This window comes from Chlamydomonas reinhardtii, chromosome 11 (assembly GCF_000002595.2).
Source record: "Chlamydomonas reinhardtii strain CC-503 cw92 mt+ chromosome 11, whole genome shotgun sequence".
Lineage (NCBI taxonomy): Eukaryota > Viridiplantae > Chlorophyta > Chlorophyceae > Chlamydomonadales > Chlamydomonadaceae > Chlamydomonas > Chlamydomonas reinhardtii.
Genome location: NC_057014.1, coordinates 3,493,081 through 3,510,175, shown reverse-complemented (window position 1 = coordinate 3,510,175; position 17,095 = coordinate 3,493,081). Strand labels below are relative to the sequence as shown.

The 17,095-nt window shown below is 62.2% G+C and overlaps 3 protein-coding genes across 3 annotated transcripts; 1 reads left to right on the top strand and 2 right to left on the bottom strand.

Annotated features, from left to right (window-relative positions):
* Positions 1–25: 25 nt before the first annotated feature.
* On the top strand, positions 26–8,774 carry CHLRE_11g481350v5 (uncharacterized protein). The gene is made up of 16 exons (XM_043067747.1): positions 26–302; positions 1,050–1,092; positions 1,189–1,248; positions 1,432–1,521; positions 1,743–1,781; positions 2,629–2,696; positions 3,229–3,298; positions 3,835–3,970; positions 4,395–4,499; positions 4,731–4,915; positions 5,173–5,248; positions 5,612–5,664; positions 5,980–6,114; positions 6,386–6,503; positions 7,318–7,444; positions 8,009–8,774. Exons 2-16 carry the CDS (start codon positions 1,053–1,055, stop codon positions 8,024–8,026), a joined length of 1,320 nt encoding a protein of 439 aa, XP_042919752.1. The 5' UTR covers positions 26–302; positions 1,050–1,052; the 3' UTR covers positions 8,027–8,774.
* A 1,099-nt stretch (positions 8,775–9,873) lies between these two features.
* On the bottom strand, positions 9,874–14,355 carry CHLRE_11g481313v5 (uncharacterized protein). Its single transcript, XM_043067746.1, has 2 exons — positions 11,724–14,355; positions 9,874–11,418 (listed from the first exon to the last, which is right to left on the bottom strand). Exons 1-2 carry the CDS (start codon positions 14,127–14,129, stop codon positions 10,642–10,644), a joined length of 3,183 nt encoding a protein of 1,060 aa, XP_042919751.1. The 5' UTR covers positions 14,130–14,355; the 3' UTR covers positions 9,874–10,641.
* A 48-nt stretch (positions 14,356–14,403) lies between these two features.
* On the bottom strand, positions 14,404–17,005 carry CHLRE_11g481300v5 (uncharacterized protein). The gene is made up of 3 exons (XM_043067745.1): positions 16,256–17,005; positions 14,894–15,833; positions 14,404–14,602 (listed from the first exon to the last, which is right to left on the bottom strand). The coding sequence occupies exons 1-2, from the start codon at positions 16,286–16,288 to the stop codon at positions 15,006–15,008; spliced, it is 861 nt and encodes a 286-aa protein (XP_042919750.1). The 5' UTR covers positions 16,289–17,005; the 3' UTR covers positions 14,404–14,602; positions 14,894–15,005.
* Positions 17,006–17,095: the final 90 nt, after the last annotated feature.

Here is a 17,095-nt window from a genome sequence, read left to right as displayed (position 1 = left end):
AATAATTTACCTAGCTATTCTCCTAGCTCTACAGTCTATGCCTCCATAGACAGTCTCGTTTTCCCTTCCAAATATAGTGGCCATGCATAAGCAATATACCTGAAATGAATACTTGCCATGAAAGCTCTGTATTACCGATATCTTAACGGCATCGCTTGCGCGCCAGAAGGAGTAGCCGAGGAAATGTTGTCGTCGGGCAGATCACTGAGCGCAGCGCCTACCTTTGGCCTCCCTACACATTTGCGATGAATGAAAGCCATTATACCATTATGGACCACGTGTAAAGCAGCCGGCGCGGGCAGGTGAGGGCGTGGGTAGGCGTTGGCGCGGCTCAGCAGCTTCAGAGCGCCCGCGCGTGTGCCCGCGCTTCCAGGCGGCGCTGCCAGAGCTCCCCGTGCCCAGGCCCTGCCTGGCACTGGCACTGTGAATGCGCGTATGTGTGTGTGGGGGGGGGTTGTAGATACCAGCCCAAACTAAACCGAGCCCAGTGCAAAGAGGGGGGTGATGGGCTGCACGGCGTCTCCCGGCAGAACGGCTCGGCACGGCATCATGTATGAGAGAAAATGGCGGCCTTACGTGCATCAGGAGAGGTGGTGCGTAGAGAGGGGGAGTGCGTAGCTGCATGGGAGCTCCTTTGACTTGCCACCGGTGCAGCGGCGCGCACCTGCCAGCGTGTGGAAAAAGTGTGTACGGAAGCCCAACCCATGTGGTACGACGTGTAGAGGAGGGGGGAAGAAGCATGTCAGTCAGGCGCTTGCGCTAGGTAACGCTGTGCGAACCGCATGCGTTCGGCCATGCAACCTTGCACACCCGGCACATATTTTATTAAGTTGGTGCGCGGGTTTATTTGTAGGTGTGCACTGTGCAAAGCTTGCCAGCCAAACATCACGGGGGAGCCATTTGGGCGGGGGCTTGTTGGCTCCTTGTGTCCTTGTTAGCATCCGCATTCTTGTGTTCGCAACGCGAAAATCAGGCCAGAGTGGGAACGCATGCATCTCGATACCACGGCGATCCCGCACGTGGCTCAACGTGCTTGCGCATGCGTACAGGCCATGCATTTTCGCATGACGAATGCCTCTCTCTGGCGGGCAAGTAAGCCCATCCTAATCTGATGGTTGTCTTACTTGACCAGCGCATGCCCCTGTGACCTCAGTGACTGAGTAGACCGAGTGCCCTTCCTGCACGCAGCCCCGCCCAAGCCGCCGGTGCCGCCGGTGCCTCCCGTGCCCTACGACGGCTTCAGCCCTGGTAAGTGCCGTATACATACCGTGCCCGTAGTGACGACGACCGTATAATGCGATTGGCACATATGGGGCAAGCAAGCTTGCCATTTGGCACCTCTGCTATCTAGCAAGCTAGGAGCGCGCTGCAGCAGACTGCATTCGTACATGCAATCATGTCCACCTCGCCGGTTTTTGTCGCTGGTCGCAGTGTGCTATGATAACATGAACGCCGTCGGTGTGGAAATTGCAAACCTGACTGCGTCTTCGGAGCTCACGTGCCGTGAGCTGTGCAAGCAGGGTGAGTGGTTCAGGAGTTCGGTTTCTACAAGGACAGGAATGCACGTCGTGTGCACTATCTTGTAACCACACACAACAACAGGAGTTGTTGCACGGTTTTCTGCACTGGAGCTACTGCATGCAGGCCTACTGGGAACGTGCTGATGCGAACCGGTTGCAGTGGATGGGCTACTGCTGCTGGTGCTGTGTTGTTCACTTGAGCCCATCTAACCCCTGCTGCAGAGACGCGCTGCATATACTACGTCTTCCAAGCCAGCGCAAGTGAGTGACCAGCAAGGCATGCAGCGGTTCATGATCGCAGTTCGCAGTTCATAGCTTTGAAACGCATTCACAAGAATGGCTGCGAACCGCAGCTGGCCAGCAGCCACAGGAGCCTGCGCGCCAGCCCCAAAGCAACCCGGGTTCTTGTTGGCCTAGGCCATTGTTTCAAAAAGGCACAATGATTGAACCCATTCTCCGTGTAGGGGACCTGTTGTGTTATGGATCTAACAGTATGGGAGGCTTGTCCATCCCGTCCGTTGCCAAGGCATATGCCACGCTCTCCTCCTCGCTCTTTTGCATTGGGTTTGGTGTAATTCGGGCTGGTATCCCCCCCTTGCCAGCGTGTCAGATTCACGTGCGGCAGGTGCCCCACTGCCCCACCGCCCTTCCCGTGCGCGGGGTTTTCGGGGTGATAGGGGGTTCCTCGATATCAGAACGGTTCCCCATGACGGTTCCCCCTGCCTCCATCTACGCTCCCTGTCCCTTCGCACGCATAGTATGGTTGGGTGACAGGTTAATCAGCGCTTGTTGAGGTGGGAGTGGGCGGTTTCGGCGATCCAGCCGCCATCCAGTATATCTGCTGGATACTTGCCGGTCCGAGCGATGGTCCTGAAGTTTATGAAGTTCACAGGAGGAGCCCAAGCCCATACAAAGTATTTAGATACACGATGTTCCACGGACTGCATCCGGAAATAGACAAATGCATGGCATGCCGTATGAAAGCAGTGCGCACGCGCAGCATGCATACCATGCACGGACACATGCGCCGATGGTCGCGTAGCACAGATCCGCTCGCGCGATCGCCAACATCCAAGTCACACGCTCGCGGCCCCGCTCACACGCACAGGCGTCTGCAAGCTGCGTCAGGACATCTTGGCCTTCGTCACTTATACAGGCGGCGGGGGCTTATACACTGTGAGTCATGCGTGTGGGTGTACGATCAAAGAATCTTGAGGAAATGCTTAATGAGAGTGCGTGAGTACGATGTCGTATACGCCTCCAGTTGTGCGTGTGCGGCGCGCAACAAGTTGTCATGTATGCGTCGCTGCTGGTGGGCCGGGTTTGAGGTGGGCCTCAGTCTGAGTGGGCTGTGGCTGGGGTGCGGGGCGATCAGTGTCATGTTTCTTATCATGCGATGGGTGCGGCGTCACTGCTGTGGCATGCTGGCAACGGATGAGCAGCAGAGGGGCTAGCACAGAATGCCGTGATGACCTGACTAGCTAGCTAGGGAGGGCGGGCTGGGTGCTACTGCTGCATGCTGGGGAGCTGCAGCATGTATGTGCGTGCGCAAGGCCGCACACACACGCACGCACTTTTATCTGCGGCGGTCGTCTATTTATATGGGTGCGTGTGTTCATTGACTCCTCACTCTGACGCATGTATGCACGCTGACACCACGTGCCACCACACGTGCCACCACACGTGCCACGTCTCCGCGCACACGCAGTCGGGTGCCACGAACTACAACACGGTCTTCACACTCGGCTACCGCACATGCCTGCTGCGCACCACACACTGTGAGTAGTAGTAATGGGCAGCCCCGCCGCCGTGCGCGCCCCACTTACCAATGGTAGAGAGCAAAATCAAGGGAAACACAACAGAGACCCGGCTTGGTGCCCGGGGCCGGGATCGACTGGCTTGCTTGATCGGGAGGTGGGCTAGCAGTTGCGGCTGCTGGCGGGGAGATTTTTACTGATGGGGCTCGGCGCTCCATCTGCAGCGGGTGGGGCGGTGGATGTATGGGCCGATCCAGGAAGGCAGCAGGCAGGTGCAGCCCATCAGGACCCACACGCTTGCTCGCTTAGGCGTGAGGAAGGATGTAGCGTGGTCGCGTGTAATCCAATTATTGTGGCCGGCGGTTTGCGCCCCTTAGCTAGATAGCTAGCTTGCCGGTCCGGCAGCTTGAGCTGGCTGGCACCCACGTCATACATGCCCCATCACATGCCCCGTCACATGCCCTGTCACATGCCCCATCACATGCCCCGTCACATGCCACGCCAGATTGCGCTCAGTGTATATCTCCCTTCCATCTCACCTCGCCCCCTCCCGCCAGTTGGCTTCACTTGTGCTCCCGACAACTATGCTTTCATCGACTCCACCAACGCCACCGGCAAGCTCCTCAAAACCATCTCCGGCGTGTCCACCTACGCGGCCTGCCTGGCGCTGTGTGACGAGAACGCTTCCTGCATGTGCGTGCGGGCGTGCGGCCGCGCGCGTGGGATGTGTTTGTGCGCGTGGGGTGCGTGTGTGTGTGAGAGAGTGTGCGTGTGTGTTTGTGTGTGCGTGCGCGGGATGTGTGCGTGGTGATTATTCGCATGTCGAGCGGCGTGGGTGATAGCGAGCAAGGTGGCTGGCTCGGCAGCAGCAGCATACAGCAGGACCTAACGCCACGTGTGCATGGGCGCTAGCTGCGGTCAATGGACGCCAGCCTCCAGCTTGTCAATAGCTTTGTCATCCATAGCGGGTAGGGCGCGCGCGCGCATGCATGACCTGACGGTTAAGTTGCACGCACAGACATCATGCAAAGGCGCGCGCGTGCGCCCTCATACATACCACCCAATCGCGCGCCCGCATGCATTCGTCATTAATCCGCAACATATGTACCGTACACAGGTTTGCGGTGTGGGACACGACCAGCACCGGCGGCGTGCCCACCTGCTACCTAGCATCCAATTGGATGGCCGGGGGAGGGAGTTACATGAGCGGGGCATTCGTCAGGTATGTGCGTGCGTGACCCAAGGCGATGGAGGCAGGTAGAGAGATATCAACTAGGGTCAGAGGTTGGGGCATGGTAACCGAGCCTTAGCTAGGTAGGGAAGGAGCTTTTGCTCCAGAGGTGGGGCTAGCTGCGCTTGGGGCATCAGCAGTGCTCGCACCTACGTGCGCGCGCGCACCAGAGTCACCAAAATACTCACACCAACGCGGCTGCCCTCTCCCCGCCTCCAACAGCCGCTCCTGCTTCAAGGCAAACTACGGCCCCGCACCGCCCCGGCCTCCGCCGCCATCGCCCCTTCCTCCGGTCCCCCGCCCGCCGTCTCCGTCGCCTCCCTCGCCCGCACCCAAACCGCCGTCGCCTGCGCCGTCACCTCGCCCTCCACTGCCCCCGTCGCCCGCGCCTCCTCCAGTCGGCGACGGTAAGTGAATGGGGGGTTGCGGGATTGCGGGCGATGTCACCACCATCCAGCCCATTGCAGCTACGCGCGAACGTGGCGTGTCTCCACCCCGCTTGCCGTGCCCTCCGTCAGCCGCCGCTTGCGCACGCGCACGTGTCTTCATCGGCCTGCGGTGCTCATTGTCACTTCGCCTGCTGCTGCTTCTGCTGCTGCTGCTGCTGCCCCGCTTGCGCCTGCATTACTCACCCGCATGCACCTACCGCGCGCTGCTGCTGCAGCCTGCCTCACCGACGCCGACATCCTGGGCTGGCAGCTGCAGCGCCTCACCTCGGTGTCATGGCCGGCCGGGTGCAGGTGGGTGCGTGTGTGTGTGTGTGTGTGTGTGTGTGTGTGTGGCCTTGCGGATGTGCGTGAAGGCGGGCAGAAGTAGTAGTGATGAGTGATGAAGAAACGCGCGCCATCCATGCTACGTTTGATTGCGCGGGACCTGCCCGCGGCTTCCAGGCCCGCGTACGCTGCGGGCAGGCGCAGTCGTGCGCACATTATGCCACATGCACGATAGCGGGTGTTTTCTTACCTATTATCAAGACAAGCGCAGCGCACAAACATACTATCTGCTCGCTACACGCACCCGATATGTCTGTACTTGGTTCAACTATTCAAGATGCCTAAGTAAAGACGGCCATGTGTACGCGTGCCTGCCATGCCTGCGCACAGGGCTGCGTGCGTCGCCAACGCGGCTTGCACATACTATGTGCTGAACACCGATGGTGGGTGCGTGGCTGCGCGCAGGGAGTTGCGGGCCAGGCGCACGTTTTGTGTAGTTCATGTCGGGTCGGTATGCGCGCGGCTGCAGGTTATTGCGGCCGCCGGCCATCAGCAGGCTTGGGTTGTGTCAGGCAACGGGGACTTCGTGCCGCTGTGTTCCACCCGTACGTACCTCGCTTGACGCCGGCACCTCATACCTGTGATTCAATCACGCCGCTTCTCCACATGAACGGCTTACCCTGCCCTGTGCTCTGCTAGTTTGGCTTGGTTTGGGCTGGCATCTACAACCCCAGCCCACCCCACCCCCGCGCCTGTAGGAAGCTGCTCCCTGCGCTACCGATTCATCGACTCCTCCAGCACCCCGGAGCCGGGAACCACCGGCACCGTGAGAGTGGGCGGTACAAGCCCCTACAATACTGGCGCGATATCTTGCTTCCTTCGCAGCAACATCGGTGGGCATTGCGGAGCGCATAACGTTCTTATCATGGCATAGGAATAGCTCATTCTGTGATTCCGGCCGTCATGCCTCTTATGTTTTGAAGAGCAGCCAGCGCGAACTAGGGCTCAGGGAAGCTCCGCATCCACCATGCTGACTGATGCAACATCCAAAGATGCAACATCCAGAGTGCGAACAAGTGTACCGTCCGGCGATGCTGTTCCCGCCACTCACACAGTGCTTTTGATGATGAGCTTGCTTTGCTCCGTGCCTTCCACACGCCGCAGACATCTACCTGTGCTCCACGCCGGGCACCCCTAACGCAGTGATGCAAAACGGCAACCCCTTCACCGACTCGACTCTGAACCAATGTATCAGCGCCTGCAAGAGCAGCATCCTATGCAGGTGCGTGTGCGCGAAACTGCGATTTACACACTGCTGCTGGTAGAACCTCGTGATCAAACACCCAGCACGACAACCACCCATACTAGAAATTGCACGGGGCGCACAGTACAAGTTTGCAACGCATCACTGCGTGCCGGCGCCTGTTCACTCTGTGGTTTGTGCTCGACGCCTATCTATGATAGCAAAAGGTCATGCACCAAACCGGGTCAGGCACATAACCGGTCATTAATACGTGCAACATACAGAGTGTGCGTGCGCGTGTGTGGGTGTTGGTGTGTGTGTGTGTGTGTGTGTGTGTGTGTGTTTTAATTACGAAGCTCGCCCAGACGGCGTCAGAGACACTTACGGATACCGTGTGTGCGCGCGCGCGTGTGGGTAATCTTTCACCAGCTTGCAAGGACCACTCTAGGACTGACCCGCTGAGGGAAGCGGCGTGAAGCGAGCCAGAAGATTGGACTAGGAATGATCCTGAGAAGGACTGGAGTTGTGGCGCTAGCCGCAGGTGAAGGCATATTCCAGCTGTAGAGAACCCCGCGCCGTGCATGCACGCGCGCTATTACGCTACTTTAAGAGGCCCCGCCCTCAAGTCCTCCACGGCACGCGCCGTGAACTCGCGCTCTTTGCGGCCCCCGGAATCTGCTGTACCGCCGCACTCTCCTGCCTACCTACGACTTTGCTTCATAAGGTCACATGCATGGCACCCCCATCCCCGGCCTCGTCTGACTGAGTGTGTCATTGTGTCCTCTCCTTCCGCCAAGATGGTCTACCGTCTACCATTTCCTTAACTAATCATGAATGTAACCCCCCCCCCCAGGTGGTTCACGTGGGACGAGCTAGTTGTGGGCAGTGGCCTGGGTAACTGCCACACTGGCGAAACCTGGGGTGACGTCAGCACGTACCTGAGCCTCGCTCAGGGCGGCCGGGACACCTCCTGCATGAAGGTACGCACGGAGCGCACGCACGCGCCAGAGTCGCCGGGCGCTGGTGTTTGTGGTGGGACGGGGGACAGGGGACGGTGGGGGCCTGTGCCTCAGCGTCATGCGTGCGTGTGCGTGAATGGAATGGGATGCAACGCGGGGCTGGAGTACTGGGTGTTATAGGGTTGCACACGCACAACAGCCAGTGCAGTGGGCCGCGAAGGCGCCGTCATCGCACGCAGGAGCCGGCCCCGTGGTGGCGTGGTGGGGTGAAGACTACTAGCCGCAGGATGTAGGGTTTGGCCTCCGTGTGTGGGCTTAGATATCGAAGAGGGAACGAAGGGGCGGAGAGCAAGCGCTTCTCTCAGTCGACGCGGCAACTAGACCGAGAAGGGGGAGGGGGCAGAGGCTTAGTGACGAAGGACGGCAGCCCAAGGCAGGGCGGTAATGGGTATCGATCCCTACCTTTCGCCTGTCTTCATACCTCTACAGCCGCGGCCTAGGCTGGTGGATGTGGGCCCAGAAGCTGCATGTCGCAACCATCGCACGCAACCCCGCCCGCACCCAAACCCCGCTTGCTGGCTGCAGGTATACACTACGTCGTAACCCGCGGGCACACGTGATGCATCATCGACATCATCATTAACATCATCAGCACCATCATCATCATTTGTTTGATACTCGGGGCGCGGGTCGTTGTACACATGTTTCGGAACAACTCGCGCAATTGTACAGCAGCTACACTGCGGCCCACATATAGTGCGTTGGGATTATGCTTTAATCTGTTTCCTGTGTAGTCTGCATGTGTTTAGGTCTGCATATTTCTTGGTTTACGCTGTCATCGTAAGTAAATAAAGCCCTACCACCAGATCGTGTGCACCTGTTGGGAGAGCCACTGCAGGGTGGAGATTTCATTGGCAGGCTTTGGGCTCACGCTTGGGGTTTCTTTTCTGCAAGGTTATTACGTGTGATGGGTTGCCCGACCTTTGCTCTTCCTGTTCGGCACTGCCATCAAGTATGCTGATATGGTTGCGAGGCGGGCCTTGGAGTGTGGGCTTACATGCGGCATGGTCACTAGCGGGTTTGCAGGTAGACCGTGCACGGGACATGCCCCGCAAGCAACAAAGCTGTCGCATCGCCAACAACCCCATGTGCGGGGTGCGTCCATGTAGGGGCAGTTGAGCGTGCGGTTCTGACTGGGTGCGGCAGCGGCGTAAGTGTTACTGCGGTGTTGCCGTTAGCTAGGGTGCACATGACGGGAGGACGTGAATGTGGCTAGTTTTGTGTGTGGCGCACAGGTTGACACGGCGGCACAGGCACTGTCCTGACTCTAGCTTGCAATGCGCCCAGTTTGCCGTCCCAATGAATTGAATCACGGAATGGGGAGGGAGGGAGGGAGGGAGAATAGTTACACTTGGTAGTATGACTAGGGCCGACAAGCCCTAGTGTTGGGTGAGCGCGTTCCACACGCTCACCCCTAGGCACGCCCGACACAGCAGGGGATAAGGCCCCAGTCCTGGTCAAGACAAAAGAGACACACGGCGGTCTCACCCGCCCACCAGGAGGGAGGCAGGGAGGGAGGGCGCGGCGCGGCGCCCCAACTCGCACCTGCACGGTGGTGCGGCTGGGGCTTGGACGCCTGCTGCTGCCCCACCTCCTCGCCATGGCTCGGCACCATCCCTTCAAGCCGCCGCCCGACACCCTGGCGCAGGCCAGCCAGCCAGTGTGCCGTGCCTCATGCCCATATCCACGAACCCCCAGCCCCCTTCCCAATACCGCTTACTCTCTTTACCTCCCTGGCTCCCTCCCACGCAATGCCCATTCCCATCCCCGTCCCCATTCCCCTCCCCAACAGTCCCATGCGAATTCCCACGCAAACCTCTTGCAAAGCGCCACGCACGCCCCCACCCACCCGAATGCAGCCACTGGAACATACAGCTGGGGCTGGGTACTGGCTGCGTGGTGGCGCCCGGAGCTGTTTGCTTCAAATACGGTATGGCGACCTGTTTGCGAGCTGGTTGTGTCTACGTCAAGACCGACAACGGTGAACGAGTTGGTCAGCGACGACGAGGCGTGTGTTAGGACTGGTTAGGCCACGTGGAAGGGCTCGGGGTGTGTGTCTGTGTGTGTGTGTGTGTGGGTGTGGGTGTGGGTGTGGGTGTGTGGGTTCGTGATGGAACATGGCAAGGGGCAGGAAAGCGTAGTCCCGATGTGTGTGGCTCCCACCCGTGCCCACATAAATGCGTAGCAAGAAGGGACAAGGCATTGGTGCGTCGTTCGCGCGCTGTTACTGTACCGACGGTAGCTGGCAGGTTGTGTCGATGTGGGTGTGTGGGTGTGTTTGGGTGTGCGCGTGTGTGCACAGTGGCCGCAGGGGTAGATAGGGCGAGTGGCTGGGCGAGCGCGTGCCGCCACCGCCGCCAGCCCGGCATGCGAGCCACACCACCGTACCTGTATTCCATTGCTGGGTATGTCGTGCTTGGTACACGAAGCGGACCAGCGCCCCTTCGGCCTTTGCAACTTGAAGACATCCCGAGATGGGCTTTGAGATGCGAGCAACCCCGTATGGAAAGCATTGGCTAAAGTTTCATTGTGTCGCGGCGGACTGGCAGCCGCTCCAGGGGACCCGTGAACGTCATCATGTCAATGCTGGGCGCGCTTCCCTTTGCCCATTCTTGCAGTCAACTGCCAACAACACGCGGCATGGTCCCTCTCTTGATGTAAAGCCGCATGCAAGCACCCATCCTTCGCAAACCCTATCTACCTCACTGGCCGACATACATCAGCGCTCCGTAGTGCGCATCGGCTGACAATGATGCTGCTCCCGCAGCCCCGTCCATCCAGCGCTGCCGTACGAAGGCAACATGGCACCTACCACAGCTTTGACTGGTTGCCTCTCACAGCCACGTTGTTCCACACAGCGGCAGTTGCTCCACATGCACACCCCTGCTGCATTTCCTGTTTGCCGCGCTGTCGCTTCTGCGTTGAAACGCCGCACACCCTTTCTGCCGCTGCCGCTGCTGCTGCCGCTGCGCCGCCGGCGGGTGCCGCTCTCTGCCTCACAACCCCTGACCCCTGGTCGCCGCCCCGCCTGCTGCCCACACGTCACACACAAACATCCATCCAACCACAGCCAGTGCCGCATCAGGATACCTAAACCTGCAATGTCACCAATTTCTTCCTACTCCTTCTCCTCCTCCCCCTGCTCCCCGTCGTCGTCCTCAGAGAAAGTAATCGCCACCATCCCCATCCCCATCCCACATTTCATCCTCTCCCTCTCCTTCGTCCTCGTCCTCAACCGAGTCCCCACCGCAACTCCCATCGTCCGCCGCGCCGCCCTCGCCGCCTGCGGCTGGGCCGTCACTTGCTGCGTCATCCGGGCCGCCGCCACCGCCGCCGCCACCGCCGCAGCCGCCACCACCGCCACTGCCACCCGCCACTCCTGCTGCCGCCGCTGCCGCTTCCACCGCCCCAACTTCGACTTCCCCAGTCCCATACAGCGAATCCATTCCAGCATCCAGTTCCAGTAGCCTGCCCAGCGCACGCAGAGCGCCCTCCTTCGTCTCCTCCTCCCCCTTCTCCTTCGTCTCCTCCTCCTCCTCCCCCTTCTCCTCGTGGTTCTGCTTGTCCCCATTACTGATACGACCCCGCCCCTCCGCAGCGACAGACAGCGCGGCGGCGGCGGCGGCGGCCGCAACTGCCGGCACCGACATAGCAGCAGCGGCAGTAGCACCAGCAGCAGCAGCAGCAGTAGCATCAGCAGCGGCGGCGGCAGTGGCGGCGGCGCCGTCGGCTCCCGTTCCGCCACCGCCGCCGCCGCAAGGGGTACAGGTGGTGCCGCCGGCGGTGGTGGTGGCGGTGGTGGCGGCGGTGGTAGTGGTGGCGGCGGTGGTAGTGGTGGTGGTGGTGGTGGTGGTGGTGGTGGCGGTGGTGGTGGCGGCGGTGGTAGTGGTGGTGGCGGTGGTGGGTCCCCTGTTGGCCCAGAGCTCCTTGAGAACCTGCTGACAGTGCAGTTACAAGGCAGCGCAGTCATGAAGACAGGGTAGCGGGCGGGTCCAAAGCCATGTGTTCTAGTCTTGGCCCAGCCCGCCGAAACACTGCTACTGTGCCATGCCAGCTCACGCCCCGCAGTTCCCCTCAGACACGCGCGCACGGCGGAGGCGTAAAGGGTACATACAGCGGCGACGGCCAGCTGCCTGCCGCCCTGACGCCTCACAATGAAGGCATCCTACCACTCCCCGCTCCCGCCACGCGGCCCGCTCCTGTCAGCAACGCAACGCAACACAAGCACCCAAGCGCGCACCTCAAGCACGGCGTCACTGAACACGCCCGAAGCACTGGGTCCACGCAGAGGGACCCATGAGCGCTGCTCCTGCTCGTGCTCATACACCACCGGCCCAGGAAGCACAGCCGCCTCCACCACCGCCTCCTCCTGCTCCATCGCCGCCTCCTCCTGCACCTCCTCCTCCTGCACCTTCTCCTCCTCCTGCTCCTCCTCTTCTTCCTCTACAATGGCCCCAGCCGTCACTTCGGACGCCGCCGCGGACGCGCCACCGCAAGGCGCGCTTCCACCGCTGTGCCGCTGGTGGAGGCGCGCCGCCTGTGCTTCCCGCAGCAGAGCCACGAGCCGCGCCGCCGCCGGGCTGCTGCCGCAGGTGAGCAGCAGCGCTCCGGCAGTCGGCGCGTACACGTGCATGCCACAGTACTCCAGGCACGAGCGCGCGGCGCGCAGCCGCTCACTGGCGGCCGCCGCGCCCTCCAGCCCCGCCGTCATGTGTTGTGGCAGGGCGAAGCACGTCGTGAGCGCGGCGACAACCCACGGGTCCCACCATGACAGGTCGTCAGGATCAACATTGTGCAGGTCAGGCATCGGGAGGCCGCGGCCGCACACCAGGACCACCCGGGACCCCAGCGCGGCACCAGCGCTGCTTCTGCCACCGCCGCTGGCGCCCCTGCTGCTACTGCCACTGCCGCCACTGCTGCCTCCAGCGGCGCCTGCTGCAGCTTCCAGCAGCCCCGCTGCCGCCCCATTACCCAGCCTCCCCGCCTCCTGCTGGCCACCTGTCCGCCGCAACGCCTCCGCCTTCGCCCACAGACGCGCCACCACCTCGTCCAGCACTTGCCCGTGAGTCGCGCTGTGCAGGTGCAGCTGCGGGCGCGGCACCCGGCGCTGCCCTCGCTGCGCCCTCCCCGCTTGCTGCCGCCGCTGCCCCACTGCTGCCGCTGGCTCGGGCCTCGCTCCTGCGGCCGCCGCACCGCCGCCGCCGCCAACATCCCCACTCTCGCCCGCAGCTGCCGGCTCCCGCACTTCCCGGCCGCGGCGGCCCCACTGCAGCTCCATGTACCCGTGCTGGAGCCCCACACACGCCGGCAGCGCCAGGTACCGCGCCGCCGCCACTGCCGCCGCCGGGTCTCCAAGCCAGGGGCAGCCCTCCACCACCATGGGCAGCAGCTGCAGCTCCACCCGCCCGCACCGCGGCAGCAGAGACCGCAGCGGCGAGATCCCGCCCGGCCATTCCTCTTCCGCATCGCCCCGCCGTCCCTCTTCCGCATCGCTGTCCCACTCGCCCTCAAAGCCCTCCAGCAGCGGCAGCTCCTGGATAACGAGCTGGGGGATGGTGCGCTGCCGCAGGCTGTCCGCCGCCGCCAGCACCATGTACGCCACCAGCTGCAGGCCCTGCATCACGGTCAGGCCGCAGGGCGCCACGTCCACCGTCACGCGCGCGATGCCCCACCCCCTCTCAGTCTCACCCGCTCCACCTCCGGCTCCCGCAGCATCTGCCGCCGCCGTCGGCGCCCTGCCCTCCCCAAACTCCACCACCAGGAATGCGCGCTCGTCCGCGTACCAGCCCGGCCCCTGGAAGCGTAGGATCCGCAGCCCCGGCGGCCGCTGTGCGCCCATCAGTCGCGGCAGCCTCTTAAGGTCGCTGTCGGCCCAGTCGCAGCAGCTCAGCGTCAGCTGCTGCAGCCCGCGCAGCTGGCGCAGCGCCGCAACGCTGCCGCTCCTCAGGCACAGCCGCTCCCCCTCGGCCTTGTTTCCGGCGCCGCGGTAACTTGGTGCTTTTGATGCCGCTAGGATGACTAGCTCGCGAAGCTGCGGGCAGCCAGCCCCGAGCGCGGCCACGCCGGTTAGGTCGCCGGGCCAGCGCAGCGGCAGTGTTAGGTGTTGCAGGCGCGGCAGCGACTTGGCGATGGTGCTGAAGATCCGGATCTGGCGCGGGATGGGGCTGCTGGAAGCTGCGGCGTGCATCACGACATCGCGGCAATGCAGCTGCAGATCCTGGAGGTTGGGGAGGTGCCGGGCCAGCACATCGATGGCGCGCTCCACATCAACATAAGCAGCCGTGAGCGTGACGTGGCTGATGCGCTGCCTGGACGCCGCGGAGAGACCGATGAGGGCGAGGCCCGGCAAGTCACGCGGGGCATCACCTCGACCGTCGACGTGGAGCGACAAGTGAGTGCATGCCGGGAATCGGGTGAGCACAGACCGCTGACCTGGCTGCCATTCCGCGAACGTGGACGCGCTGAGCCGCAGCCTCACATCGGTCACCGCTTGGCTGGACAAGTCCCGCAGCTCCTTGCAAGCGAGGCGGCAGCGGGTGGTGAGGCTGCTGGCGGAAAAGGTCGTGCCGATGACGAGTTCCCGCGCGTCCGCAGGCAGCGCCCACAGGAGGTCGGGCAAGCTCACAGCAGCAGCGGCTCTCGCCATGCTGTGGCTGGACAGAGCGTACAGAACTGGTAGGTGCGGCTCGTGTATGCAGTAATAGCAGGGTGCAAACCGGCAAGGCGGACGTGCGTGGCCTATCCTGACTTCGCTGACTGGCTACTAGTACTAGTACTAGTCTCCTTTGCTACCATCATGCACTATATTATACGGTTGAAGCGTAGGATAGGGCAAGCAAGCGCGCGAGACAAAAGCAATGCGGTTGGACACCAAAATTATGTCGCAACAGCCAGGTGATAGTATCCAACGCGAGATCAATGTAAGTAAAAAAATTGGTCAGCGCCCTGCATTCTGAGGAGCATGGATGCCAGGACGCCCCCATTCCCGTGCTGCGCCATGCCGCCCATTCCGTCTCTTCCGTCCGCACCCAGACGTTCCACTGCTGCCGGCGCCTGTGCACAGCGGGCTTCTCCTCCTTCTCACATGTTCCCAGGCAGTCGTGCCAGCGGCTGCGGGCCCTGCGTAGGAAGCCACATGAAGGCGTGGGAAAGGAGGGCAGACAGGCATTCAGAGAACCATCCCAACATCACCTTATGACTGGCTGACTGCAGGGCCGGCTGCAGCCCGCCCCTGACCCTCGTCGGGCCTGGGTGCCAGGGGTGTGCCCTTCCTCGGTACCGCATGTAAAGCTTAACAACTAACAAGCGCTCCCAATCCCATTCCGCGGCGGACAACTCACATGTGAGTGGGCCCGGCGGCCGGCCCAGTGCCGCCCAATCAATGACCCAGCCACCCCCGCACCCACCCACCTCTTCTGCAGCCATCATTTGCATCGCCAGCAGCACCTGCGGTGCCGGCGGCGCCAGCACTAACTCGCCGCCGCCAGCTGCGGCCGTCCGCTGCGCTGCTGTTGCTGCTGCCTTAATTGCTGCTTCCGTCTCCTCCACGGCCGCGCCCGCCGTCTCCACGCACGTCCTCCACCGCCCGCAACTCCACCTTCGACAACTCCACGCCTCGAAACTGCGCCTCCAACGATGAGGCTGCCGCCGCCGCTGCCGCCGTCGCCCCTGCCACCATGTCTGTTGCATTTAAAGCCACCGCATTCGCCGCCACACCGGCGGCGGCCACCGCCGCCGCCGCGGGAAGCGCAGGCACTTCCAATCCCATTGTCACCTCCGTCTCCGCCCCCGCCTCCGCCTCTGCTGCTGCACCCGCTGCCACACCGGCCGCTGCTGCCGGTCTTACAGCTCCTTCTTGTGCCGCCGGCAGCGGCTGCTGGGGTGGCTGCTGCTGCTGCTGCTGCTGCTGCTGCTGCTGCTGCTGCTCCCCATCCATGCCAGGGGACGTCACGTCCTCTCTGGTCCCCTCCGTCCCCTCCGTCCCCTCTGCTGCCATCTCGCCCGCCGCCTTCATCTCCTCTGCCTCTGGTTCCACCCGTGCCACTGCCACCCCTCCCTCTGCGCCGCCTGTGTCCATCTCCTCCTCCGCCGCCGCCTCCTGCATCACCACCGCCGCTGCTGGGCCCTCCGCCTCCTCCTTCATCTCCTGCCCAACCGCCCCCTTCCCAGCGCTCTGCCTGAGGGCTGCCAGCTCCGCCAGGAGCTCCGCCTGCCTCGCCTGCAGCTCCGCAATCAGGGCCGCCACCTCCTCCACATCGCACTCTCGCCTCGCCATCAGCGACTGCTGGCGGCGCGCCAACACCTTGACCTCCCGGCGCGCCTGCTGCAGCAGCCCCTGCTGCCCCATCTCCTGTGTGATGGCGGCAGCATCAGGCACGCAGCCAAGGACAAAATAGATGGGGGCGAAGGGAAGGCAATGGGGCAGGGCGGGCGAGGTCAGGGCACGCGCGGCGGGGATGGGAAGAGGGAAACTTAGGGCCAGGGCCACACAACTTGGGTCCAGGGCCAGGGCCACACAAACTTGGGGCCAGGGCCACACAACAACACAACAACATACAGGTGGTCGCGGCAGCAGGCACTTTATCGGGGCACGTACGGCGGCACCCCTCGCCCGCATCCCGGAGCAGGCGGAGTGCGTGCGCAGGCGTGCGTGGGTGCAGGCGCGCGAGGCAGCATCTCGCGCCCGTAGCAGGCGCACCTAAAAGCTGGCTTGTAGTGGTGGGCATTCAAACCAGCAGGCAGTCCTAAGGGCTCTACGAGGTGCCAGCTCACCTCGTCCCTCGTTGCCGGGTCATCGTCAAGCATCCTTTCCGCGCTAACTGCCTCGACGCCCTCGCAGCTGCCACCCGCCGTTATTATTTGCGCATCAGTTGATGACATAGCTTGCGTCAATCGCGGGCTGTCTTTAGCGCATGACGACTCGGAAGCCGCGCGCTGCGACTCGACGGGTGGCGCGTCCTCACAATGCCCTTGCTTCAGCAGCGGGGCGGCAGCTGTGCTTCGCACAACCCGCCGTCGTTTTCTGTTTGCGAAGGTCTGCGTGTCCGTCAAGCCGTCTAGTACACCTAAGAATCCACCGCGTTGGGCGCCTAGGGCTCTCGTGCGAGTGGAGAGCAACGCCATTCTGTGCGGAAAGTAAATTGTAACGGTTGGACTGAACTTGATATGGTAATGTGCAAAAGTTGGCACATTACGCTAAACCCTGCCCTGGCTAAACCTGTGCCCGGCAGAGCAGTGCAGAGCGGACTGCCGTCAATGTCACGCAGTCAACCCAAGTGGATCCCATACACTCTTCGATGCTGCTTTCCATGGACAGCGTATGAGCACTTGCGTGGGTCGTGCAGTCTCTGAGATGATGCTAGATGAGAAGTTCACGCACGTGGGCGTGTTTGGTTGCAGAAGGTGGAGGACCGAGACGGGTCCCCCACGGACAACAAGCATAAGGCCAAGAAGCAGAAGAAGTAACACACGCGTGTGTGCGGCGCGAGGTCGTCCGCGGGGGCGCCTTACTTGCGGATGGGCAGCAGGGAGCGTGTGGGTTTTTGCGCCTGCTGCAATCTTGGCTGCCCATAAGTTATTGAGCCGCTAATATCGGTTTGCGTTGTTGCATAC